The sequence below is a fragment of the Miniopterus natalensis genome, chromosome 4 (genome assembly GCF_054644295.1).
Source record: "Miniopterus natalensis isolate mMinNat1 chromosome 4, mMinNat1.hap1, whole genome shotgun sequence".
Lineage (NCBI taxonomy): Eukaryota > Metazoa > Chordata > Mammalia > Chiroptera > Miniopteridae > Miniopterus > Miniopterus natalensis.
Window position 1 is genome coordinate 18,260,096 of NC_142084.1, and position 26,661 is coordinate 18,286,756.

Consider the following 26,661-nt stretch of genomic DNA (forward strand, 5'->3'; position numbering starts at 1 on the left):
GGGGTAATGAAAAAGCCCAGTTTGTGTTATTTTGTTCATTTTCAACTTTTGAAAAAGGTTTTTTCTTTCTTTTTGTCCCTTTTTATTGAATTTATTGGAGTGACACTGGTTAACCAAATTATACAGGTTTCTGGTGCACAATTTCACAACACATCATCTGTACACTGTATTGTGTGTTCACCACCCCAAGTCAAGTCTCCATCTATCACCATTTATCCCCCTTCATTCTTTTAAAAATACTCCTTTCCCACATAAAGTAATATATTTATTTTAGAAAATGAATTTTTCTTGGAATTGTTATTTATTTATTTTTTACTTTTTAAATCCCCACCTGAGGATAGTTTTTTCCATTGATTTTTTTTTTTTTTAGAAAGAGTGGAGGGGAGGGAGGAGGGAGAGAGACATCGATATGAGAGTGGCACATCGATTGATTGCCTCCCGCATGTGCCCAAGTGGATTGAGCCTGCAACAGTAATATGTTCCCTTCACCAGGGATTGAACCCGGGACCCTTTGGTCTGTGGGCTGGCGCTCCAAATAGTGAGCCACACTGGCTAGGGTGGGATTGTTTTTTGATGCTTAAGATATTAGAAACATTTTCTCCCACTACTTCTTTACTGATCACAATTCCTACAAAGTTAAGACAAATAACTTAGTTCTGAACTAGACTGGCTCTGCAGATTTTTGTTTTTGAGTAATTATGAAACAGGATTGATAACATTCTCATTGAAAGTTGATGTCTAGAACTGAAAAATTTCTTTTGTTTATAAAGATATATTATGGCTGCTCCATCATGTAGAAATAAGAACTGGTTAATCTTGTTCTTATTAGCCCATTGCTTATAAAAAGTGATTTTTAGCCTACCTCTTTATAAAAATGATTCTCTTCTGTTTGGATGCTTATGAATGGAAGGATTAGATAAGCTTTATATAACAGAGTCTAGACATGATTGGGTTTGGTTTTTTACCTGTGTCATTAGCAAACTTGATCAGTAAAGGTCTTCTTTGAGCCAGATTTGTCCTTTAATTTGTCTTTGGGACAGTAATTTCCTTTGCTAAGTTTAATGATCAATTTTGCCATTGTTTGGTAAATATGCAAGTGCTAAGTGGAATATTCAGAACTAACCCTACAGAGTAGAGAAAATGCTTAGATGATTGTATTAAACTTTATTTGTAAAACACACTAGTATGGGCCTGATAACTAGAACATATTTAATAGATGAGAACACACAGAGGTATATATAAAGCCTTTTTCTTTAATGTATTTAGTCATATTGCCTCCTGTTAATCATTATAGTCTTTTTGTTGTTGTTTTTCATTTGGCAGAAAAGACAGCTTTGATTTCTGGCTGCAAAAAAGATATGAGGAAGAGCTCCTCCCCTTCCTTGAGTAACTGCAACTCCGTTCATGCTAACAAAATATTTGGAATTCCACTTGATGAGCTGCAGCAGGGAGGACATCCAGACAATGAGGTTCCGTTCATAGTCCGCCACGTTGTGGACTATATTGAGGAACATGGTATACATTTCCTTACTTTGAGGGCTAGCCTTTGTTTTAATAAACACAACTTTTCCCTTTTTGACCTTGGATTTTTTTAGCATGGAAAATCCAAAATATAGTGAGGAAAAACAATAGAAATTCTTTTTTATGTTTTAGTATGTTTTATACTCAGAAATGCCCAGTGTAGAGCATTATAGTGTGTGTGTGGGTAATAGGAATATTTTTAATGGATAGTAGGGGGTGGGATAAAATAGAATATCCCTCAGGACAGAGTGTTAATATGTTTCTAGATGTGTAATTTGAAGGTGTTTAGCCCAGTCAGGGGAGCCAAGAATGGCTTTCCAAAAGTATGAATATTTTAAGTTGATTGGAGAATGAATGTATGACCAAGTAATTAAAGCTTATTTAATTTTGCCTTGAACTAATGTAGGAGGTCTGGAGCAACAAGGACTTTTTCAAGTCAATGGAAATGCTGAGACAGTGGAGTGGCTTCGGCAGAGATACGACAGTGGAGAAGAAGTGGATTTGGTTAAGGAAGCAGATGTTCCCTCAGCTATTAGTCTTCTTAGGTTTTTCCTTCAAGAACTTCCTGAACCTGTTATCCCTGGCAGTTTGCATATTCACTTGATGCAGCTTTCTCAAGGTAACAAAATTTGATTTTTTTTTTTTTTTAGAGATAGTACATTTTATTTTTTATTATTTTTATTTATTTATTTTTTGTATATATCTATTGATTTCAGAGAGAGGAAGGGAGAGAGAGAGAGAGAGAGAGGAACATCAATGATGAGAGAGTCGTCATTGATCGGCTGCCTCCCGCACGCCCCCGACTGGGGATTGAGCCCGCAACCTGGGCATGTTCCCTGACCAGGAATGGAACCTCGATCTCCTGGATCCTGGGTCGATGACGCTCAGCCTCTGAGCCACGCCCAGCCGGGCAAATTTGATTCTTTATCTGTCAGTCATTTGAGATTAATTTCCTATGTTCCCATTTGGGGTCATAGGCTTTTGGGGGCAGTATGGTCTAGTCAAAGAATTGCAACTTACTAGATTCCTGTGGCATTATTTACTTTTTATAATCGGTCTAAGATATAGGGTTAGAAGGAAGAAAGGCAGGAGATAAGAACAAGGAGTAGGTAGGAGGGTAGGGAAAGAAGGAAGAAAAAATACAGGTAAGGCGATTTGTGTGGCAGTGTGTCTGATAATAGCCAGTGGTGTTGCTTAGTGGTGATGTTATTATAGGATATTTATCTCTTTTGATAGAACTTCTAGCAAAAACCAGAAGACAGCTTTGATTCTAGGTTTAAAATATACCTAAAGCTTGTTCTTGGACACCTGCCTGAAGGAAATAAAATATCAAATTGGACATCAGGCTCCAAGCTAAGTAAAGAAACAAATTTGTCCTTGTTGGGTTAGTTTTTTGGTGGTGACTAAAAGTAGAGCCAGCCGGAATGGAATAGGGACAAGAAAAGTAAAGGTAGGGATAGGCAGAAAGGTAAAAGAACCAGGAAGTGAGGAAATGCATGTGTTCCTAGAGCCAGATGGTATTCATGTGTACATAGTGAATGACATGTTTCATTATACAGGAAACTTTATAAAGGTGACGTATAATATGTATTTCTTGACTTTTTAAATTATTTTTTTCTGGCTTTTTTTTTGTATTATGGAATCTTTAATTTTTTGAATTGGGGCTTCTAGAGAAATTCTGGGATGTTAAGAAATTATAAATACTAGATGAGTGGATAAAAAAGGTGTAGTACATTTACACAGTGGAATACTACTCTGCTATAAAAGGAAGGAAATTTTATCCTTTGGGACAGCACGGATGGACCTGGAGAAAATTATGCTAAGTGAAATGAGCCAGTCAGAGAAAGACAAGTACCACATGGTCTCACTCATGTGTGGAATGTAATGAATAAACTGACCTGCCAGACAAAACAGAGATTGACTCATAGATGGAGATCAGGCAGCCCGCTCCGGTTAGGGGGCTAGGGAGGATGAGGAGGGGTGAGTGGAGGTGGTAGAGGGCTTAGAGTGGATAAAAGGTGACAAATAAAATAAATTATAAGTGCTTCGTCAGTGCAGGACATTTTACAGTGTCTATCCTTAAGCAGTATGTAGTCAGAAAAGGAGGATTTCCTTTTGGGAATATCCATTTTATTTCTTAAATTTTAAGCATTTATGAGCCTAAATTAGTATATGCCTCTGATTTATGTACAAAGGTCATTACAGTGCTATTTTATGACCCTCTTACAAATGTTTTCTTCTGTGCAGCTAGACGATGGGGCCTACTTTGAACTTGCTATATTCAGGAATGTTTAGCTGATTCAATTTTGTTCTTTTATTGTGCCACCTGGATAAAAAAAACGTTTCAAAATGAAGTGTCATCAATAATGTCACCTTTTTTCAAAGTACAACTTTATATTTCCCCCCAACAAATATTACATGTTGTTTTCTTTTGAACTTCTGAATTAATTTCTTCATTTTCTTGTAGGGGTTTTTTCAAATGTTTATATTGTTACCTAATGAGCATTTTGCAGCCATTAAATATGTAATGAAACTGATGTGTTGAGTTTTCTGGGCCCTTTTTATGACTCTAGAGCCATTTTTGTTTTATAGTGATAGGGTTTTATGTTCCCTGTTTTAGCTGAATTGTAGACAAGTCTTCAAAGTTTCAAGAATCAGATTATCTTTCAGTCTTGAATGAAAATTTATAAAAAAATAATTGGAATGAGTGTTAATGGTAATAAAGTCATTGACTCATTGAGACTATCAGAAGCTGTTTTATCACTAGGATTGTCATTTTAATTGGTATTCATTTAAAAGTATGACAGCATCATGTGCTATGTTATCTGTCATTCATGGAATTAGAATATGCATCTAATTAACTTTGAAGGAATTTAAGGTGTGTCAAAATGTAAAAATGTTTGTGGCCGATAAGTCCTTCAGTTTCACAAAATGAGAAATCTACCATTCCCTTCCATTTCCTACTTATATAACCATTAGCATATGTGTGTATGTGCATACACATGCAATCACATACACACCCATTTCTTTAATAGCTATGCAGATGGGTGTGGCAGTACTTGAGGTGATAGTGGCATTTCTGTTGTCAAATCTATTTTATTTAATTTATCTTTTGAACATTCTTTTGGGAAGGTGTCTACTAAAATCCATTTTTTGTAGATAAACATTATGTTAATATTTTAACTGACATTCACAAATCCAAGAGAAGATTATTGCTTTTAAGATCGTGGTGGGGAGTTGCCCGACCGTATGGCTCAGTGGTTGAGAGTTGACCCAGGAACAAAGAGGTCACAGTTCAGTTACCGGACTGGGCACATGCTCTAGGTGCGGGCTCGATCCCCAGTAGGGAGCATGCAGGGGACAGCCGATTGAGGATGCTTCTCATTGATGCTTCTATTTCTCCTTCTCTCTCTCAAAAAAAAATCAATCAATAAATTTTTAAAAAAAACATTAAAAAAAATTTGGAGGTGAGCATTGTTGCAGATGTGTTTGAATTAGTGTTTTTAAAAACGGGTTTTCATTTCCTGTGGTGGTAGGACACTGCATTGCGGCATTTCTCGTGTGATTACATCTTTTATTTAAATCAAGATTTCATAACTTGGCAACATTGATATTTTGGGGTGGATAATTCCCTATTACAGGGGGCTATCCTGTGAACTTAGGATGTTTAGTAGGATCCCTAGCTTCTATCTTTTAGATGCCACTAGCACCTCTTTCCCTCAAGTTATGACAACCATTCCATTGATTGTCAAAGTTTGTCAGCCATGGTTTGGACCATAATGGTTTGTCCAACTATGTATACATTTATGTTTTGGTAGAAAACACAGTTCCCAGTTTTGTGAATGATGCTTGAAAGAATTGCTAGTCAAGAGAAACTTCTTTGATATATACATATATTTTTCCTGGATATTGTTTAATTAGGAAGTACGCTCAAAAGGAAATAAGCAGGTGTGTAGTTTGTGTGTGTGTGTGTGTGTGTGTGTATAGATACAGATATAGGTATATTTTTTAAAATGCTCCTCTGCCTTATTTGAAAAGTTTAGAAGCAGCCAGACAGGTATAAATACTTCTGTGTAGTAGAAATATGCACAGACAAAAGTAGAGCAACATGGACTGTATACTTCAATACTGTGTAAAAACAGTATTGCCTACAATCCTACCACCCCACCAGTCAAATATTTTAATAGTTCAGCATATTTTTCAGTGATTGTATACTTATTCAGCTTATTCAACTAATATTTATTGAACACTGCTATATACTAGGCACTGTTATAGATTCTGAGAATGCAGCAGTGAACTAAAAGGAATAAAAATGTCTGCCATCATAGAGCTAAAATTCTAAAGGGCATAAGGGGAGATAGAGGAAAATGGATGGTAAACCAAGTGAATATATGGGTATGTTAGGTGATAAGTGCTACAAAACTAGAGAGGATGCTATGTAGAATTTGTCAGTGTTGCTATAGTCATCATGTTGATAATATTAATTGCTCATGTATTTTTTGAGTTGATATATATGACTTTCTAAATAATCCTTTTCTGCTAAATGCTTAGGTTTAAATTTTCCACCAGTTTTAATAAGGCATGGTGGTTTAAAAAACATAAATCTAGGGACTGTTCCATCCAATTATAAAATCAAAGTACCTGTTGTGTTTGGGGACAGTGGTAATATTACAAAATATAGAATTGTTATTGGTTGTATTTTAAATTTTAAGTAAAACCTACGTGACTATAGCCTTTCTTGATAAACTTCTTAGACATGTATTATTTTGCACTGATGGCCAATATCATGATCATAACCTATTAAGAATTTTTTAACCAAGAATTTTAAAATTAATTTTAAGAACCTGAAGAAAAAGATTTTTTAAAATTGGGTTTATTGTCGCTATTGAAGCAAGAAATTACTTCATTTTGAGGCTATCTCTGATAAAGTATCTCTTGTAAGTGGAGCTCTCACCAATCAGTGGGGTTGGTACAGGCCTAGTTTCTGTTAATGAAAACTCATTGACATGGTAAATACAGGGCCAACTTCTGCTATTTGAAAATTCACTTGCATAACAGAAACCAATGCCACCTTAAAGAAGAAAAACAAATGAGAAGTGGAATTTCTTTTTATTTAGTTCTGTCGACACTGCTGAAGTTAATTGTTCATTTTGGGATGTCAGGGGAGAAGAAAGTCGCCCTTATCCTGTTTCTTGTTTTCCCATTCATTCAAGTGGAAAAGTATGATATTATTAGCAGGTTAAATTGCTTCTCTTCTTAGCTCTCTACTACTTGACTGGTATTGGCCAGTGTATTTTGACTTTTTGTAGTTGACACTAATTTGGAAATACGGGTACAGTCATGCAAGAGACAATATGAGAATTAAAAAGAAAATAGAGAATTGGGGCCAGTGAGTAATAGATGAGGAAAACATCCTCCAGCAGTTGAGGGGCTGAGTTTCCTTCTCCACTTCTATTTAATACGTGAAATGCAAAGCCCTGGGGCATTTGGTCTCTAGTAGAGGAAGTGAAGAGGTTTTGAATTGTTACAGTAAAAAGGTGATGTGGGTGGAATAATGTGAACCTGGCAAAATATCTGAGCTTTGCTTTTGCTTCATTAAAAAAAAACCTGTCATTATGTTTTATAGATTATAATAACGAAGATGAATTTGGAAGAAAGTTGAGGTTCCTCTTACAACAGCTTCCACCTGTTAATTACAGTTTGTTAAAGTTTCTGTGTAGATTTTTAGCCAATGTAGCATCACATCATGAAGAAATTTGGTCTGCAAACTCGTTAGCTGCTGTCTTTGGTCCAGATGTCTTCCAGTAAGTTTTTTCATAATTTTTATTTAATTAAAAAAAAACACCCTGATTTACGTCAAAAAGCAAGAAAAATTTTTAATAAACTATCTAACCCTACAACTTAAAGAATTAGAAAGCTCCCCTGTGAAGCCATCCAGATCAGGGCTTTTGTTTGCTGGGACTTTTTTTTAATCACTCCTTCGATTTCATCAGTTATTAGCCTATTCAGGTTTTTTGATTTCTCCTGATTCAGTCCTACATGATCTCACTCTAATAAACAAAATAGACTGAGGAACAAAATAGATCCAGTGACATAGAAGCATGGAACAGACTGATGAATCTCAGTGGGGAGGCGGGGGTGGGGCAATGGGGGGAATCAAAGATTAATCAAAGAACTTATCTGCATATATGCATAACCCCGTGGACACAGACAGTAGTGTGGTGAAGCCTGGGGGATGGTGGATGTGGGGTGGAGGGGATCAATGGGGGGAAAAAGGGGTTATCTGTAATACTTTAAACAATAAAGATAAATTTAAAGGACCCCTCCCCCAAATTTGTGAAATAGAATCATTATGCTGTCTCCCAAGGATCATAGGTTGCTTGATGAACCATTATTTTTTATAGTAGATCTGATTAATCCTCCTAGCATTTTTTTGAACAGGGTACAAATTAAGTAGGTTTTACAGATGGGAAAACTGAGGCACAGAATGATGACATAAATTGCTCAAGTTCATAAAGTTACTCATTGGTTGTCTTTTTATCTATGATTTAAGAACTCTCAGTTCAATTTGGACATTTATTCTTAGCATTTACACAGATGTGGAAGATCTGAAAGAGCAAGAAATAGTGAGCAGGATAATGGCTGGACTTCTGGAAAATTATTATGAGTTTTTTGAAAATGAAGAGGAAGATTTTTCATCAAATGATTTGAGTTCAATTACTGAACAGGTGAGAATATTTTAAATATTCTACTTGGAGAATTTTTTAAAAAAGAATATGCTCTCAAGGGCTTGGCACAAACTTTGGTAGAATTTTTAAGTACTAAATTGGAAGACATACTTTTGGTTATTGTCTGGAATCATCTACATCCATGTAGTACGTGAATGTGATGTTTTTTCTGAACAGCTCCTTGTCCTCAATTTGGGTATTATGGGAAAGGTATGAAATCAGAATATATGGTAGAGATTTTGTGGGTTTCTTTGTGTGTTTTTTTCCCTTTGTGTTTTTTCTTCTGTTAACTTACGCATTGTCTGTTTTGTAAGAATAGTGTTTGTTTGTTTGTTTGTCTTTGCAAAGAAACTGCTAGCAGAGGAATGTAGGCAAAGGGTGAGAAGTAGAAGGTACAGGGAAAGAGTCAATACAAAGTACATGCAAACTCTTAAATATATGAAGTTTTTCTTGATTAAAGTAGCAACTCAGTATAGCAGTGCAGTCCATTGCCATTAATGGGAAGCATTAGGAGAGTAAGTTTAAGTTGCAGGAAATTTTTTAACTCCTGTTTGTGACTATTGAATATTAAAATCTATTTCTCAGGCTACGTTATATTTGTTGTTAGTGGTATGCCTTGGTTGAGATTGTACAAGTATCTTACTTTTTCTTTTATGAAATGAAAATATTGATGCTGAGTAATTATAATTTATTATAAAGCCACATTAATCCAGACTTAGATTTAGAATTTGTTATTTAATTCTATGTGGAAATTTTTTTTTTGCGCTTCAGTGAAATGATTTGTCCAGCAAACTTTTATTATTAAGTTATTAATATTTTGGGTATGGGTTGGGGCTTCTACTTTTTTTTTAATGAATAATATCCACCTGGTTAAAAAAAAAAAGGTAAAATATACATAAAATATCTTGCTCTTAACCATACTCTCTCCCTCCCCTTGTTATTTTAATGTGTTTTTCCAGAGTTTCTTTATGCAGATAAAAGTAAATATTTTTTAATAGTTTTTTTAATCAGGAAAATAGCATACCATACACACTGTTCTGAACCTTGTTTTTTTAACCAGTTAACAGTATACCTTGGAGATCTTTTCTACTGGAACACAGAGAACATATTCTTTGGTTTTTATATCTATGTAGTTCCCTATTATATGGATATAACATAATTTGATTTATAGTGCCAATGCCCACTTGAAAAGGTGATGGTACATCATAGTTTTCTCAGAATAGTCCTGGTTTATATTTGCTTTCTGATGTAATTATTAATAGCTTCCCTTTTCACTTAGATATATTCAGGTTTATTTTAGTTAATTTATTTTACTTTCATTATATTTATTAAAGTATCCAGGGTTAGATGATAAATTATACAGTCACACTATTGATGGACATTTGGATTGCTTTATTTGCTCTTAGATTATAAAGTAGCATCCCTTGAAAGGTAGTTTATCATACTGATTTTCATTAATTCTCATAGGTGTTGGCTCTGATTATGTGAATTAGGAGATTTTTTTAAAATTTAACTTATGAAAAAAAATTTATTTTATTGTTAACAGTATTACAGATGTCTCCCATGTTCTTGTGAATTAAGAGTTTTATTTTCTGGATAGCCCAGCTTTTGTTTAAAAGAGTTCCTATACTTTTTTGAACTTTTATGGATACGTCCTTTTAATATTTGGGGTTCATATTTTCTTTGGTTCACATAAGCATTTTTTTTTTTTTTAAGACCCAGGGCCCCCCTTTTTTTTCTTTTTAAATCCTTACCCGAGGATGATTTTTCCATTGTTTTTCAGAGAGAGTGGAAGGGAGAGAGAGAGAGAGAAACATGGATGTGAAAGAGACATATCAATTGATTGCCTCCCTCATGGGCCCTGACCAGGGCCGGGGATCAAGCCTGTAACTGAGGTATGTGCCCTTGGCTAGAGTCCAACCTGGGACCCTTCAGTCCACAGGACGATGCTCTAACCACTGAGCCAAACCGGCTAGGGCCTAAAAATATTTTTTATTGATTTTTATTTTTTATTATTATTGTTTTAATCCTCACCCAAAGGTATTTTTTGTAATGATTTTTCTGAGAGAGTGCAAGCAAGGTGGGGAGAAGAGACAGGGAGAGAGAGACAGACAGACAGACACATAGACAGACACATTGATTGGTTGCTTCCTGCACATGCCCCAACTAGGCCAGGGATTGAACCTGCAATCCAGTTACGTGCCCTTGACCAGTAGTTGAACCTGTAACCCTTCAGTGCATGGGCTGACACTCTAACCATTGAACCACACCAGCCAGGATGAATATCTTTATTGAGTTTTAGAGAGAGAGGAAGGGAGAGAGAGAGAAAACATTGATGTGATGTGATGGCCAGGTAGCTCAGTTGATTAGAGTGTCGTCCCCATATGCCAAGGTTGTGGGTTCGATCCCCAGTCAGGGCACATAAAAGAATCAACCAATGAATGCATAAATAAGTGGAACAACAAATTGATGTTTCTCTCTCTCTCCGTCCCTTCTGTCCTTCTCTCTAAAATCAATAAATAAAAAATTCAAAAAAAAGAACTGATGATGCCAGTTTGACCTAATGTTTATCTTGACTCCTGTGAAGTCTTCAGGGTATCCTTGATTATGTTTTATATTGTGGTATAGTTCTCTGATACTTCTTTTCTGCGGTTTCCTAATGTATGCTGAAATATATCTATTTCACATGTATAGCATTAATATTTAAAAAATATATATGTATTTTAATTGATTTTTATAGAGAAAGGAAGGGAGAGAGAGAAATTGATGTGAGAACGAAACATGGATTGGCTGCCTCCTGCATGGCCCCTACTGGGAATTGAGCCCACAACTCTGGGCATGTGCCTGACTGGGAATTGAACCAGCAACTTTTTGGTGCCCAACCAACTGATCCACACTGGCCAGGGCTGTATTTTTGTATTTTTTTTAAGCACTAGAAAAATTGACTTAAACTCTCCTGTGCCTTGTATTATGTAGAATGGTGGTTAATTAACATCAGGAGATAATGTTGAATTCTGCAGATTTGCCTGTGAATAGAAAAGAGTATGTTAGCATATTGAACAGACTGTGTTCAATAAATGGGGTAGTGATGTGAGTCCTCAGAGACAGTGCTGTCTGTGTATTTAATTATCTGGGCTTGTATTGCTAATTACCAGAATCTACTTTCTTACCTATTATTATAGTTCTGACTTAAAAGTGGGTCGCAAATAATAGAAGAACAGATTTTTGAAAGTTTGTTTTCTTTAAAGCAGATTGGATAACTTCAATTTGACTTACGAGGCTGCATTGATAAGGTATTGAGTGAAAGTAAAATCTCCCGAAACTTAGCACAATTTGGTTGTATTTTTAAGTTGACCTAACTTAAATGCTGCTAATTCCTTTTTTTTTTCATCCTCTCTTGAAGATATTTTTTTCATTGCTTTTTCAGAGAGAGTGGGAGGAAGGGAGGGAGAGAGGAGGGAGGGAGAGAGAGAGAGAAAGAGAAAGAAAAAGAAACATTGATGTGAGAGAGACACACCTATTGGTTGCCTCCCTCTCGAACCCCAACTGGGGCCGGGGATTGAGCCTGCAACTGAGGTATGTGCCCTTGGCCGGAATCGAACGCAATGGGCTGACGCTCTAACCACTGAGCAAACAGGCTAAGGTACTGCTAATTTCTTCTCCACATACTTAAAGATGTGGGCAGACCTGAAGCATCCTGGCAGTGCTTCTATTTTTCTCCTGGTTTTGAAAGTTGAAAAGTAAGTTTGTCTACTGCTCTCTTTGTTTGGAGTTTCATTCTATTAATGCAACTATTTGGCTGTTAGAACCTTTTTAATGTAGTAGATATTTTTAGTAATAGTATGAGAGAAAGGATTGGAGATGATGAACAGAGGGAGTGTTTGAGAAATGACCGAGAGTCAGTAGACAAGTTCCTTCTATGGAATCCTTAAATGAATGTGAATCCAGTAGAGTGGTTTGAAGATGTAGGTGATAATTATGTTTCTGTATACGTTTGAGAAGGCAGGTAACACCTTTCTCCACAGACTGGAGTCTAGAGAGCAGGTATTTCACTAAACCCTAGAGAGGAGAATTACAGCAGTCAAAGAAAGAAGATATAAGTATGGATGAGGGTTTTCCTTAGGTGGAGTTGAAGTAGCTGCATATATAGGGCAGGTTCAGAATAACTTATGAACAGAATAGACTATTGATAAGCAGAAGGTCATGTTCACAAGGAGAGGATCAGAAGAACTTTTGAAGATAAGAGTGGGGTGAGGGAGAGCATTTTTATCTAAGTTTTTAATGTTTACTCTTACCAAACTTAGTGAACTCTTACTGCAGGAAGTTACATTCGGAGGCCGTGGGGTGGGGAGAAGAAAAACCTATAGGTTACTGTTGATGTTTTATCTTAGTTTATGATTATTGGTGAAAATACTGGAGAATGTCAATTAATTTACATAAAGCTTATTGAATTGAATATAATATAATTGAGTATAAGGCTTTTGTAGTTCCTAAGAGCTGTCGACTGTAGACAAACTGATTTTAAAATGTATGATGTAATATGTTAAAATAGCAGTACCTCTTTACCAGATATTTGTGGACTGAATAAATATTCATGTATTCTCAGTTTATATAGCCATCTTTAGAAATTTAAAAAAATATTCTGTTGTGTCCAAACCTTCATCAACCATGGTAATTCCCATTTTGTACTTGTGAAAACAGTATTTTCTTTCCAGTATTTTCCTTTTCTTTCTTTTAAAATATGCCTTTATTGATTTCAGAGAGAAGAAGGGAGAGGCAGAGAGAGAGATAGAAACATCAATGATGAGAGTGTCATTGATTGGCTGCCTCCTGCACGCCCCGGACTGGGGATTTCACCTGCAACCCCGGGCATGTGCCCTGACCGGGAATTGAACCCCGATCGCCTGGATCCTAGGTCGATGCTTAACCGCTGAGCCACGCCCGGCCGGGCTCCAGTATTTTTCTTTCTTGGGTTACCAAATAGAGTACATTCTTGACACTCACTAATTCGTTAAATACGTAGATGGAGCAAGAGGATAATTTTTTATTTGATCCAGTTTAAAAATTGATCTGTCATTTGAAATTTTCACCCTTGTATATATATCTTACTTTTCAGTTAATAACCACTTAGGCCAGTGATTTTCAGTCTCTTTCATCACTATTATACACGATAAGTGATGTGAGGGATGGCATTTACAAGCACAACAAATTCAGGAGAATCTGCTGCATATGCTTTGTGTATAAAGTAAGTGGTTCACAATTTTGAGGTCATTAACTATTGTTAATAATGAATTTTTAGTGACCCATCTGACTAATGACCTAGATATACCAGTGGTTGAGAGCTCCTGCTTTAAGTAGTTTAGATGACACTCTCTACATTTCTTATAAAAAGTGATGTTACTTGTAGAAATGAGGGTCTGTGCTATATAGAAATAAGATAATTTCAGTTATAATGATAGCTATTATTTATCACTTAATTATAGACACTGCTGAAGAGTTTACATATGGTATTTAATCCTTTTAACTAGCCCTTAAGTAGGCAGTGTAGCATCTTTATTTTCTATAGAGGCCATGTGAAGTTTCCAGAGACAGTTAAGAGCACATAGGGATGTGAACATAGTTCTTTTCCCCTACAAAGCCTGGCTTTTAAGTACTTAATGTGTTACATTGAAAAGCAGGCAGCCTACACTTACTGGTTAGGACAGGAATGTGGTAGAATATCATGGTGTGATAACCTTTCTTCTGGTTGAAGTTTTATTTTCTGAGTATTCTAGCAACTATATTTGCCTGTCCATCAGGAAAAACACCACTGTTACCTGTAGTGGTAAATTTATTCTAGGTATTTCCAGTGCTCTTGGCTAGAATGGATGAAAGTATACTTTTACCACTCAATGTTTATAACAACTGGTATTAATTTATAAAAGATGTCAAGACCATATGGCTAATTTCTTCTTTGGGATATCTTCAAACATCTCATTTGAAAATGTTTTGCCTGGCTGGTGTGGCTGAGTGGTTCCTGGTCAGGGCACATGCCCAGGTTGTGGGCTCAATCCCCAGCAGGGGGCCGTGCAGGAGGCAGCCCATCAATGACTCTCTCATCATTGATGTTTCTCTCTCTCTCTTTCTCTCTCTCTCTCTCTCCCTCTCCTTCTCCCTCTCCCTCCTTCTCCCTTCCTCTCTCTGAAATCAAAAGACATATTAAAAAAAAAAATTTTGTTGGTTTTCCTTCTCTAATATTCCAGTGTCTTTTTATTAGTGTGATTATTTATTTGGTTAGTGAATAATGGAAGACGTTTTGCAGTCCCTTCCAGAAAGATAATTACAACTTTGAATTGTATTTAGTGATCATGGAACAGTGTTTCCCCTTTGTTGTAGGGTCTAGTCTCTTCATGAAAAATTTCAGTCTGAATCATTTAGAAGTTAACTGACATTTTCTAAAACACCTTAAGGCAAAATTTCTGTGCCTTTTTCCCCTCACACTTACTCTGTTAAAATCACTTGTTTAATGAACCTGGAAATTGGAGAGATCAGTTAGAAGTCTTTGTAACTATTAGATTTACAAAAGCGATTTGTTAGAAAATGAAGCTTTCTTAATGTTAACTAACTACAACATGCAGGCCTTTTCAGTTTGCACTCTCACACATATTCCTAGTGATACATTAATGTAATCATTACTTTGTGCTTTGAAATGCCATGTTTGTCTGGTTTGCAGTTGGCAATTACTCCACAACAGAAATTGGTCCTAGGAAATGAAGTGAAAAAAGGGTTGTGTTTAAAATTTTCTTAGAATAGTGTATCTTAGATAATGTTAATTAACAGTTTAATTAAATTTTAATTCTCAGTTTTCTTTTATATAGGTTAATGAACTTTCTGAGGAAGAAGAGGAAGATGAAAAGCTGGAACATATAGAAGAACTTCCAGAAGAGGGAGCAGAAAAATCAAATGATGTGCCAGAGGTGGTACAATTGAGGATGACTGAAAACATCCTGGAAGCAAATAGTGTTACAGCATCAACAAGGTAGTATTTCAGTTGAAAGAGTTTTAGCTTTTGAGCATTTTATTATAGATGTAGATTCACTCAAGCACTGAATCAATCAATTTGTAACAGTATGTGAAAGATTGGTTCCTATATAAGAAAGAGTAACAAGAAGAACTTAAAGAAGCAATCTTGCTAAGAAAATTTGAACTATAACATGTATACCTTTCTTTAAAAATATAACCTCTTACATATATTTCTTAAAGTTTGGTTTTGTATTATTCCCATGTTAGGTGAATTGATAAAATTTCAGAACCTTTGGAAGTAGAATTGCTAGAGAAAGATAAAGTGGTTGCATTGACTTACATTTCTAGTTTCTAGGTTAGAACTAGGTTGAACTAGGCTGTAAGGAGAGAACTCCGTGATCCATTTAAGATAGTGCTTTCCAGTCCTTTTCATGTATATGTTCGTAGATATAATATAATATTTATATGGCATACTGGGCAAACTTGGTCAATGTGGTGGTAGGCCGGAGGCACTGGCTGAAACATGCTGTTTAGGAAGCTTTGGAGCATTCAAGAACTCCCTATACACAGCTTAGATTTGGTAAATTCTCTGCTAGTTCTCTGTAAAGCTCATGGTTTACTCATCCTTTCTAATTAGGGAGATAGCTATATATTTAGGCCACTAGGTATTTTTCATTAGATTTGTGTTCAATAGAATAGTGGTTAAAAAGCAGAGGAAATAATAACTTAAGATCAGAAAACAAAATGTTATTTAAAAATAACTAATGCCTTGGCCAGGTGGCTCAGATGGTTGGAGCGTTGTCTCATACACCAAGAGATTGTGGGTTTGATTCTCTGTTAGGGTACATACCTAAGTTTCTGGGTGTGTACAGGAAGCCACCAATCAATGTTTCTATCTCTGTCCCTTCCTCTCTAAAATCAATAAAAAAACATATCCTGAGGTAAGGATTAAAAAAAACACCCCAAACTAGTAATATCTAGGGGAGGAACTATCTAATGTCATTTAGAAAAATAGTAATTTAAAATGCATACTGCTGCCCGGCCGGGCGTGGCTCAGCGGTTCAGCGTCGACCTGGGATCCAGGCGATCGGGGTTTGATTCCCAGTCAGGGCACATGCCCAGGTTGTGGGCTCGATCAATGACTCTTTCATCATTGATGTTTCTGTCTCTCTCTCTCACTCTCCTTTCCTCTCTCTGAAATCAATAAAGATATAAAAAAAATAAAAAAAATAAAATGTATACTGCTAAATACAACTATTACATTTCTCTGTGGGCCTCTAGATCTTTATATTATGTATAGTTTCTTCAAACATGATTGTAATTGTATATTAACATGTTTATTCACTTTTTTCTCCCGATTTAACATTTTGTTTGTGCTTTTCTGTGTTTACATGACCTTCTAATTGATTTTTTGATGGCCTGTTAACTATATTTTAATTATATATTGAGATATTCATAAACTACATGTTAAGATATTTAACTATATCTTTTTCCCATTCATTCATTCATTCATTCATTCATTTATTCATTCATTTTTATTGAATTTATTGGGGTGACGTTGGTTAACAAAATTACACATGCCCGGCCAGGCGTGGCTCAGCGGTTGAGCATCGACCTAGGATCCAGGCGATCAGGGTTCAATTCCCGGTCAGGGCACATGCCTGGGTTGCGGGCTCCATCAGTGACTCTCTCATCATTGATGTTTCTATCTCTCTCTCTCCCTCTCCTTTCCTCTCTCTGAAATCAATAAAGATATATTAAAAAAAAAAAATTTACACAGGTTTCAGGTCCACGATTCCACACACATCATCTGTACACTGTATTGTGTGCTCTCCATCCCAAGCCAGTCATCATTTATTCTCCCTGTACCATTTTCCACCTCCCCTCACCACACTGTGTCCATGAGTTTTTTTCTCTTTTTCTTCCTCTTTTTGCTCAGTCCCTCCAGCCCCCCCTACCCCCACAGCTGTCAGCCGGCTCTCTTGTGAGTCTGTCTCTATTTTGCTTGTTAGTTCAGTTTGTTCATTAGATGCCGCTTATGAGTAAAATCATATGGTATTTGTCTTTCTCTGACTGGCTTATTTCACTTAACTATATCTTAATTATATACTTATTGCCATTCTTTTTTTCTGGACATTTTGAATTACTCCAGGTAGCTTGAAGTACTATACTGCTACTAAACAACTTTTGTTCTGAGACCTTTCCCCCCCTTTTTTTGAATTATTTGAATGAATTTATTACGCTCAAAGAGTAAACTTTGTATAGCTTTTGGTTATAAGTATTTTCAGACTGCTCAAAGGACTTGGTCCAATTTCCATTGCCATTAGCAATATTTTCTTGAGGACCTGAAAACATTAGATGTAAATGAGTGTCCTTTATTTAATTAACTTAGAGTTATGCTCTCCAATAAGGTGTCCACTAGCTACATTGACTATTCAAATTTAAACCAGTTAAAATGAAATAAAATTTAAAAATCATTTCCATAGTTGTATTAGTCACATTTCATGTGCTGAGTAGCCACATGTGATTAGTGGCTATCATATTGGACAGTGCAGATATAGAACTTTTCTGTTATTGCAGAAAATTTTTTTGGATTGTGCTGATTTAGAGGGATAAATTTGTTAAGTATTTTTATTTATTTATTTACCAGCAAGGTCTAGTTCCTTTTGTGAAATGCCTGTTCAAGTCTGTTTACTGTTTTTCTATTGGATTATCTTATTGAATTGTAGGAAACCTTTAAAAATATGTTAAATATCTTTTCCCCCATTGTATGTTTTCCTTCTTATATTGTTTTCTGATGAATAATTTCTAATTTTAATCAAGTTTATCATTCTTTCCCTTTGTGGTTAATGCCTTTTGTGTTCTGTTTAAGAAATCTTTTCCTAAATATACATTGCTATGTTATCTTCCAAAAGCTGAATCATTTCACCTTTCATGTGTAGGTCTATAATCTACCTGAAATTAATTTTTGTCTCCTGGGTATGTGGAGGGGCCAAGTTATCTTTTTCAATATGTATACCAAGTTGTTCTAATACTCATTTTTGAAAAGACTGTCCTCTCCTTGCTTTCTGTAGTACTACCTTTGTTCTAAATCAAGTATATATGCATGGGTTCGTTTTTGTTCTGTTTGCCTATTCTTGTGCCAATACCATACTATTTACTTTGGCTTTATAGTATTTGAAGTCTGGGGTAGGGACCAGGTCTGTAATAAAATAACGCTCTCACTTTAGGAGAGTCTGATACAGGAAGTCTGTAGATAACTCTGTTTTATCAGTAGTAAGAACATTCCCAAGTTCTGGTTTAATCTTTACTAGCCTGTGTGTATAATTATAAAAACACATTTATTTAATATAGCCATTTTGATACATAAACATATCATTTGTGCTCATATAAAAATACTTTCTCAAGTTATTTTCTAATCTTTATGAATAAGTAATTTCAAATGGTCCATTGATTGTGTGTACACTGGCCCATTTTATATATTTATTTCTGATTTCTTAAAGAGAATCCTGCAAATATAGTAAAATTTTAATTATAGAATTTAGATGGTAGGTCTTAGGGTGTTTAGGTACTGTTTTCCAACTTTTCTGGGTTTTTTTGTTTGTTTTTAATCCTCACCTGAGGATATTTTTTCCATTGCTTTTCGGAGATAGAGACAGAGAGAGAGAGAGAGACACATTGTTTTTTGTGTTTTTTCCCCCTGCAGAAATCACTAAATATTTAGCTTTCAGCTCACCTGGAACTACTAGAAATAGATTGATGGCTGGCTGTACTCTTCTTTGAGTGTATATATCATTTTTCTCCCTAGGTTTTCTTGATTTCAGAAATAAAGTTCCAAAAAACTTCATTTAAACATGAAAATGTTTTTAAGTCATTCCCTTGAGGAAGCATTTATCATCATGAAAGCATGTAGAGCTCAAGAATAATCCATGTATGAAAACTGGCATATTGGCAGTTAAAAAAATTTTTTTAAGGTAGGAGAGGTTATGTATGCCAAACCAGGATGGTTTACTGATGTCTGATAAAGCAGTTGTGCAATTTGCTACTGATGTGCTTGTTGTAAGGAAGACCTGAAGGTTACTGGATAAAGGGTAAATGATGTTCATTTGGTTTCTTACAGAGAGTCCTGAGAATATTAACCTTACAAACTCCATTCCTCATGTTGGTTAGAGTTTCTGTTGGCACATTTTATAGAGGAGCTTCAAAAAACTAATTTAAATTTACTTTTTAAAAATGACTTTTTATTGAAGAATTTTATGTATACAAATCATAAGGTCCTTGAATTATTAGAAAGTGAAATCAACTTGTATAACCACCCCCTGGGTCACCTGCTTCTTCTCAGATGTTAATCATCTCCCTGTTCCCCCAAAGCCGCTACTCTTTTACTTCTATTATTGCAGATTAGTTTTTCCTGTTACTGATTTGATTTTTTTCTTTAAAAATAAACTTTGTTGAGGTATAGTTTTCACAATAAAATGCACCCATTTTATGAATGCACATGTACACATATTACACATATATACATTTGAACAACCACCATAATCAAGATGGAGACTATTTCCATTACCCTACATGCTTTTTTATAGTAAATCTACCCTCCCTCCATCTCTGGCCCCTGGCAACCACTGATCTGTTTTCTGTCACTATAGATTAGTTTTACCTGTTTTAGAATTTCTTATAAGTGGAATCTCATAGTAGGTACTCTTTTGTGTCTGGCTTTTGCTTGGTATGTGTTCTTTGAGATTCATGTTGCATGCATCAGTTGTTCATGCCTTCTATAAAACAATGGAGTATATTCCATTGTGTGATATTCCACGCTTTATCCATTCATGTGTTTGTATAAAACTGTGCTTGTCGAAGTCTTCCTATGGACTTAATGGCTTCATTTCTCTTGAGTAAATACTTAGGAGGACAATTGCTGGGTCATTTGTTAAGTTTTAGAATAAATTGCCAAACTGGTTTCTGTAGTCATTGGAACATTTTACGTTCTTACTAGGTTTAGATGAAAGTCCTAGTTGTTTTACATTTTCACCAACACTTTAATTTTAAACATTTTAGTGGTATCCACATCTCATTGTGGGTTTACGTTGTACTTTTGATACTTGTGGTAAAAATTAAGCTATTAAATGTATTTTTGTAAGTATCAGTAGAAAATGTGGTGCAAAATTTGCTAAGGCAAGTCTGTTACTGGCACAGTGAATTAGGTGGTCTGAATTTTAGCATCAATTTTGTCTTTTTGTAGCTGGAGAACGTCTTCTGAGTAGTAGCATATGCTGTTACTTTTGGCAAGGATTACAGGGCCAGCATTGAGGCCATCATACTGTCCTAGATGGTGTGCTTTTATTGGGCCACTAGTCAATTCTTTTTCCTTAACACTTGGAATAGGTCAGTGTTTCTCCCAAGTGAGTATCTGATGAAGTAGTTCACTAAAACACACACACACAGCGGGAGTGGGGGTGGGGATGTGTTTTTAAGGGTCTTGTGAAAAAGTAATTTCTTTAGAAAACTATACTCTGCTAGAGATGAACATAAAACTTACTGCATGCTCTTCTGGTTGTGTCAAGGCAGTGCAAATGTGGTTTTCAGCGTATTTTGTAGTCATTTAGTCTTTTAAAATTTTATAGCTAATTTCTTTCTTTGATTACAGTGCCCGTATATCTCCCACCAGCATCTTACCAGCCTCTGCAGAGTAAGTAGTATATTTACAGAAGACAGTTTAAGAGTTTTTAAAAAATATTGCTACATTGTAGAAATGAAAATCATGTATTTATTGTGCTTACTTTAGAGGAAGGATCGTACATAACAGTGAAGCTACTTAGAATTTTATGTACTGCAGGAGGAACAAATGAAGAAGGCACACATTGCACTAATATACAAAATAAAGATGAACTTTCTTGGGGTGATTTTTTTTTTTTTTTTTTAATCTTTTGAAAAGATTGAAAACTAGCTTTTTTATTACTTTAAGAAGTAGACTTTAGCTCTGGCCAAGTAGTTCAGTTGGTTAGAGCATCGTCCCAATACACCAAGGTTGCAGGTTCGATCCCCAGTCCAGGCACATACAAGAATCAGCCAGTGAATGCATAGATAAGTAAAACAACAAATTAATGTTTAAAATTAAAAATTAAAAAAAAAAAAAAAGTAGACTTCATGTAAAAAATATGAACAATACCCTTACAGTTTTTTTTTTTATTTAGCTGAGCATTGGTAAGTTATTTTGCTTTATAAACATAGCTTTGAAAAGTCTATTTAATTTACTATCTAAATAGTAGCAACGATGAATTATTGGTACCCCTGACCCTTCCCCCCTCAGTAGTAATAGTGACATTATGATTGATTTGTATAATATCTGTTTGGGCAAATTTCATTTTAAAATTTGAGCTAGTGTTGTGTATTCCTTTTATGTGTTTCTTTTTATATTTAGCTTACCTACTTAAATGCATAATAATTTGTTTTGATAGTCATAGGTTTTTTGTTTTTTTTTAGGAATGATTTATTTATTTTTAATCCACTCGAGGATATTTTTTCCATTGCTTTTCAGAGAGAGTGGAAGGGAGAGACACACACATACATCGATTGGTTGCCTTGAGCTCTCACCCTAACTGGGGTGGAGCCTGCAAAGAGGTATGTGCCCTTGGACCGAATCAAACCCGTGACCCTTCAGTCCTTGGGCCGACGCTCTTACCACCGAGCCAAACCAGCTAGGGCTGGTCATAGGTTTTAACATTTGTGTTTATATGGTCAAATGTGCAGTTAGGGTGACTGCATCTCACTAAAATGTGTTCTGTTTTGTAGCATTTTAGAAAGAACAATTAGAACAGCTGTGGAACAGCACCTTTTTGATCTGCAGAGCAGCATAGATCATGATCTTAAGAATTTACAACAGCCAAGTCTGGTGTATAATAATGAAGCAGGAAGTATTAATTATGATGGGGATGGATCTAATAACCAGTAAGAAACTTCTAAAAACATTTTACTGTTACTATTAAGAGTTATAAAGTTGTTTTGTTATCTTTAAAAATATGTATTTTTACTTAAAAAATGAGGTCTCATCTTACTTGGAGATTTCTGAAAGTCTGTGAAAAGTGACTTTAATGTATTTTTATATAAATTATATATACTTATGTAACATTGAAAAAATTCTCTTAAATTGTTTATTAAGTCCAACACAGCCAGGTTTTCCTCCTGGAACATTAGATAAAGTAATTAACTTACTTTACAGACTGTGTTGTATGTTGTATGAAAAATAACTTAAAAAAGACCTCTGTGCAACAGATGGTTACACCAGGAGAAACAAGCAGAGATCTAGACAGATAGGTTACAGGGACAGGAGATTGACATCATTCCTGGCGCACATGATCATTGAATGACATGGTGAGCAGAATCATCTTCTCCTATTTAAATTGTTATTCCCTGCCACCAGCCTCTGTCCTCCCTACAGGGTTTTTTCTTTTAGAGTAGCTGTTAATAGTTGAATTTATATAAGTTTAAAGTACCTCTGTGTACTATGTAATGTGATGTTACTCTGTTCTTTAATATGACTTGTTACCTTTAAATGAATGAAAGCCTCATCTTATTTCCTCTTTACCTCAGTCCTGCACTTTAGTATATATAGATGCCTTCCGCTGAGACCACATGCAATGATTTCATAGTTTTTATTTATCATTTTTTATTTTGGGGACAGATAAAGAGAAAGAGAAAGATGTACTCAAATTTGGAGGATTCATAGAATGGTAAAAAAAAATAGATTATTGGGTAGAAAGGTTTTTTTTTAAAGGAATATATTTTTAAAAGGCCAAATATATCTGGTACACTAAAATAGCTATTAAATATGAAGTGAAACAAAATTAATAGATGTGAAAACCAATGGCTGGAATATTTTAGGAATACCATATTGTACAGCTGCAGGTGTGTCAAGTAGTTTGCATGGGTGACATCACCAGCCTGTGCAGCTCTGTGCAATGGCCCTGATTTGTCTGCTTTCAAGGCATAATTAGAAGTGATAGAACTGGATTTATAGGGTGTATTTGGGCTGAATATAAAGGAAAAAAGGATCTAAAAGTTGGGAAAAGTGGGAAAATGTTTCAAAGGATATATAAGCAGATTCCTTTGGAGTTTGCCCTTAGCTTAGCTAGAGATCCTGAAAACCTATGCCCATGCTCAGACAGTTTTCTTACTTTTACCACTCATGTTGTCTCAGTAGTGGTATTGTCTTTGTAAACAAAAACCTGCAGTGTTTTGTCTGCTAAATTATTCTAAATTATTTAAGATGGGAAATCTGCCTTAAGAAGCTCTTCCTGTTGTACTTGATAAAGTGTTGACTCCATGGTGTCTAGTGCTAGACTTGTATTTTATTTTGTTTTTTAATATGTCTTTATTAATTTCAGAGAGAGGAAAGGGAGAGAGAGAGTGAGAGAGAGAGAGAAACATCAATGATGAGTCATCATTGATCAGCTGCCTCCTGCACTGCCCCGATTGGGGATTGGGCCCACAACCTGGGCATGTGCCCTGACCGGGAATTGAACCTGCAGACTTTTGGTGTATGAGATAACGCTCCTACCAATTGAGCCACACTGAGCAGGGCACCATTCATTTGTTTTAGAAAATTTTCAAGAGGGATAACTAACAAGGTAGATTCCTCACAACATCCCATGGAGAGACAAAAATAAATAGTGCATTTAATAATAGAACCTGTCAGGATAAAGAAAGAGTAGATTTTTATGAAAAGGACACATTTTCTTTAATAAGTAAAAGTTTCAGATAATTGTTGATACTTATTTTAAAGGCATTCCATATTCAACATTTAGCCTGATCTGATTTTTCAATCTTCATCACTAGGGTTGACATTGCTGATGATATTATTAATGCCAGTGAAAGTAACAGAGACTGCTCAGAACCTGTGGCTAGCACTAATTTAGACAATGAAGTTATGCAGCAAGATTTTGTGTTTGAGGATGAAGAAAATAACCAGGTAAGAAATGCAAAGACTTTAAAAAATCTCTCTTAGATGTGCTAGACATACAACTCTGATTGCTTCACATGTTCCTTTGATACCAGAAGCCATAGTTCACTATCTTTTCTTCGTCTTCCTCTTTTTTAATTTTCGCCTGAGGATATTTTTTCCATTGTTTTTCAGAGAGAATGGAAGGGAGAGAGACAGACAGACAGACATCAATGTGAGAGCGAGAGAGACATACATCGATTGATTGCCTCCCGCACGAGCTCGTAAGGGGGCCAGGGATCAAGCCTGCAACATGCCCTTGGCTTGAATCGATCCCTGAACCCTTCCATCCCAGGGCCTATACTCTAACCACTGAGCCAAACCAGCCAGGACACTACTGTCTTTTCTAACACACATATTTGTCTGGATTCTAAGTCCCGAGAACATACATTTTCTTAATAGAGGCCAGGAACCATTATTGAGTAGAGAAGTAGGTATAAAATGCCTTATTTTAAGTATTTTCTGAAAAGACAAATAATGTTAGCTGAGAAGGTTGGTAGTATTGTGGTTAAATTTTGTTCTTTTAAAAGTTTTTCTCTATTCCCCAGACTTTTTCATGATTAGAGAAAACCCATGAATATCACTTTAAAAATAAATTATTTTTCGCCCAGCGTGTGTGGCTCAGCAGTTGAGCATCAACCTATGATCCAGGAGATCCCGATTTGATTCCCTGTCAGGGCATGTGCCCAGGTTGCAGGCTCAATCCGCAGCGGGGGACATGCGGGAGGCAGCTGCTCAATGATTCTCATTATTGATGTTTCTCTCTCTCCCTCTCCCTTCTTTTCTCTGCCATCAATAAAAATAGATTTAAAAAAATTATTTTTGCTGTCACAGTTGTTAGTAGTAACATTGTTTTTAACATAATTTCAATAAATGTACAAAGCGGCATCTTTCTAATTAATTGATAAGGAGGTTTTCTTCAGCATGTTTTCATTCTAAACCATAAACTAAAGTAGACATAAGAAATTTAGAGTCAGGCAATTGAGATTGGTATTCTGGCTTCACCTCTTAAGAGCAGTGTGACTTCAGTAAGTCACCTAAATTCTCTGAGCTTCTTTTTTTCTTTTCTATAGGTAAGTCTAGTAATACTGATGTTAGAGAATTATTTTAAATATCGAAAGAAGTTAAAGTATAAAATTATTTTATAAATTGGAAAACATTTCACAGAAGTTAAGCTGCTTTTACTACTGACTGGACTTATATATTGCTTGTGTATTAATGCTGTTACTTCCTCTGGTATATTAGGTTAATTCCTTTTCCTTTATTCATGGTTATTGCTTCTGGAGTTGTCTCCTTGCCCTTTCCTGGACTATTAATTTGTCCCTGTCTCCTGGATCATTTCCATTAGTGTAAAATATTTATACTATTATTTCTCCCATGTTTAGTATGAAAAAACTCTCTCTTAACCCTTTATCCCCAGTCTAGCAACAGCCCTTTTTCCCTTCTCCCTTTTATATGAATTGTCTGCTTCCCTTGAATGGTCTCTGTCTTCTTTAATTCTCTCCTCCCAGTCTTTTCTTAAACCCACTACAGGCAACATTTTGCTCCTACCTTCCTCTGAAACCGTTCTTGTAAGTCACCAATGGTGTCTGTTACACCTTTTACTTGACCTGAGAGCACAATTTAATTTCAGTTAATCTCTCCCACTACCTTGGTACATTTTCTTCACTTGGCTTTCAGGATATCTCACTCCTGTTATTTTTCCTATGTGACTGTCTGCTCTATCCCTTATCCTTTCCCTGATTGCTTTTCCTGTTCTGAATCTTAGAAATTTGGAATGGCCCAGAGCCCAATTCTCAGATTGTTTTCATTTTCATTCACTCCTCTGGTAATCTCATTTAGTCTAATGAGATAACATAGATGTGCTAAAGGTTTCCAAATTTATATCCCTAGTCCAGACCTCTCTTAAATTTTAGATTCCTAGATCTAGCTGTTTTACTTGACATTTCCATTTGAATATTTTTTAAACATCTTAAGCTTAACATGCACAAACTGAATTTGTAATCTTGTTGCACGTCTGCCCGTCCTTTTATCTTTAAAATCTCATTAAAGGGCAATATCTCCTATACCTACCGGCCAAAAAACTAGAGTCATTCTTGATTTCTTTCTCACATCAGTCTCACAAAGTTCAGTTGGCTGTACCTTCAACCGTTATCTAGAGCCTGAGCACTGTTTACTGTTTCCATTGCCACCCACATGCAGATTGAAGCCAACGTCATTTCGCCTGGATTAAGATAGCTTCCTAACTGATCTCATCTTTGTCTCTCTATGGTCTGTTCTCAGTGCAGCAGCCGGAGATATTTTTTTAAAATGAAAATTACATAATGCCAGTTCTTTTCTCAGAACCTTCCAGTTCCATCTTGGCATAAAAATAAAGCAGTAGGTACTAAGGAAACACAGACTGATGATTGG

The 26,661-nt window shown here is 35.6% G+C and overlaps 1 protein-coding gene across 7 annotated transcripts in view; it reads left to right on the plus strand.

The window, feature by feature from the left end:
* The window catches only part of FAM13B (family with sequence similarity 13 member B), a 64,697-nt gene that overhangs the window by 12,488 nt on the left and 25,548 nt on the right, over positions 1 to 26,661 (plus strand). For 3 of the 7 annotated variants that reach the window (XM_016203754.2, XM_016203752.2, XM_016203753.2), the window contains exons 3-10: positions 1,324 to 1,515; positions 1,928 to 2,140; positions 7,148 to 7,325; positions 8,108 to 8,249; positions 15,107 to 15,267; positions 20,899 to 20,940; positions 22,044 to 22,199; positions 24,087 to 24,219. In XM_016203754.2, coding sequence (XP_016059240.1) covers positions 1,359 to 1,515; positions 1,928 to 2,140; positions 7,148 to 7,325; positions 8,108 to 8,249; positions 15,107 to 15,267; positions 20,899 to 20,940; positions 22,044 to 22,199; positions 24,087 to 24,219 — 1,182 coding nt within the window. In that variant the 5' untranslated portion in view covers positions 1,324 to 1,358. The remainder of the gene's footprint in view (positions 1 to 1,323; positions 1,516 to 1,927; positions 2,141 to 7,147; positions 7,326 to 8,107; positions 8,250 to 15,106; positions 15,268 to 20,898; positions 20,941 to 22,043; positions 22,200 to 24,086; positions 24,220 to 26,661) is intronic. The other 4 variants (XM_016203755.2, XM_087816355.1, XM_016203758.2 and 1 more) reach the window with 2 other exon arrangements.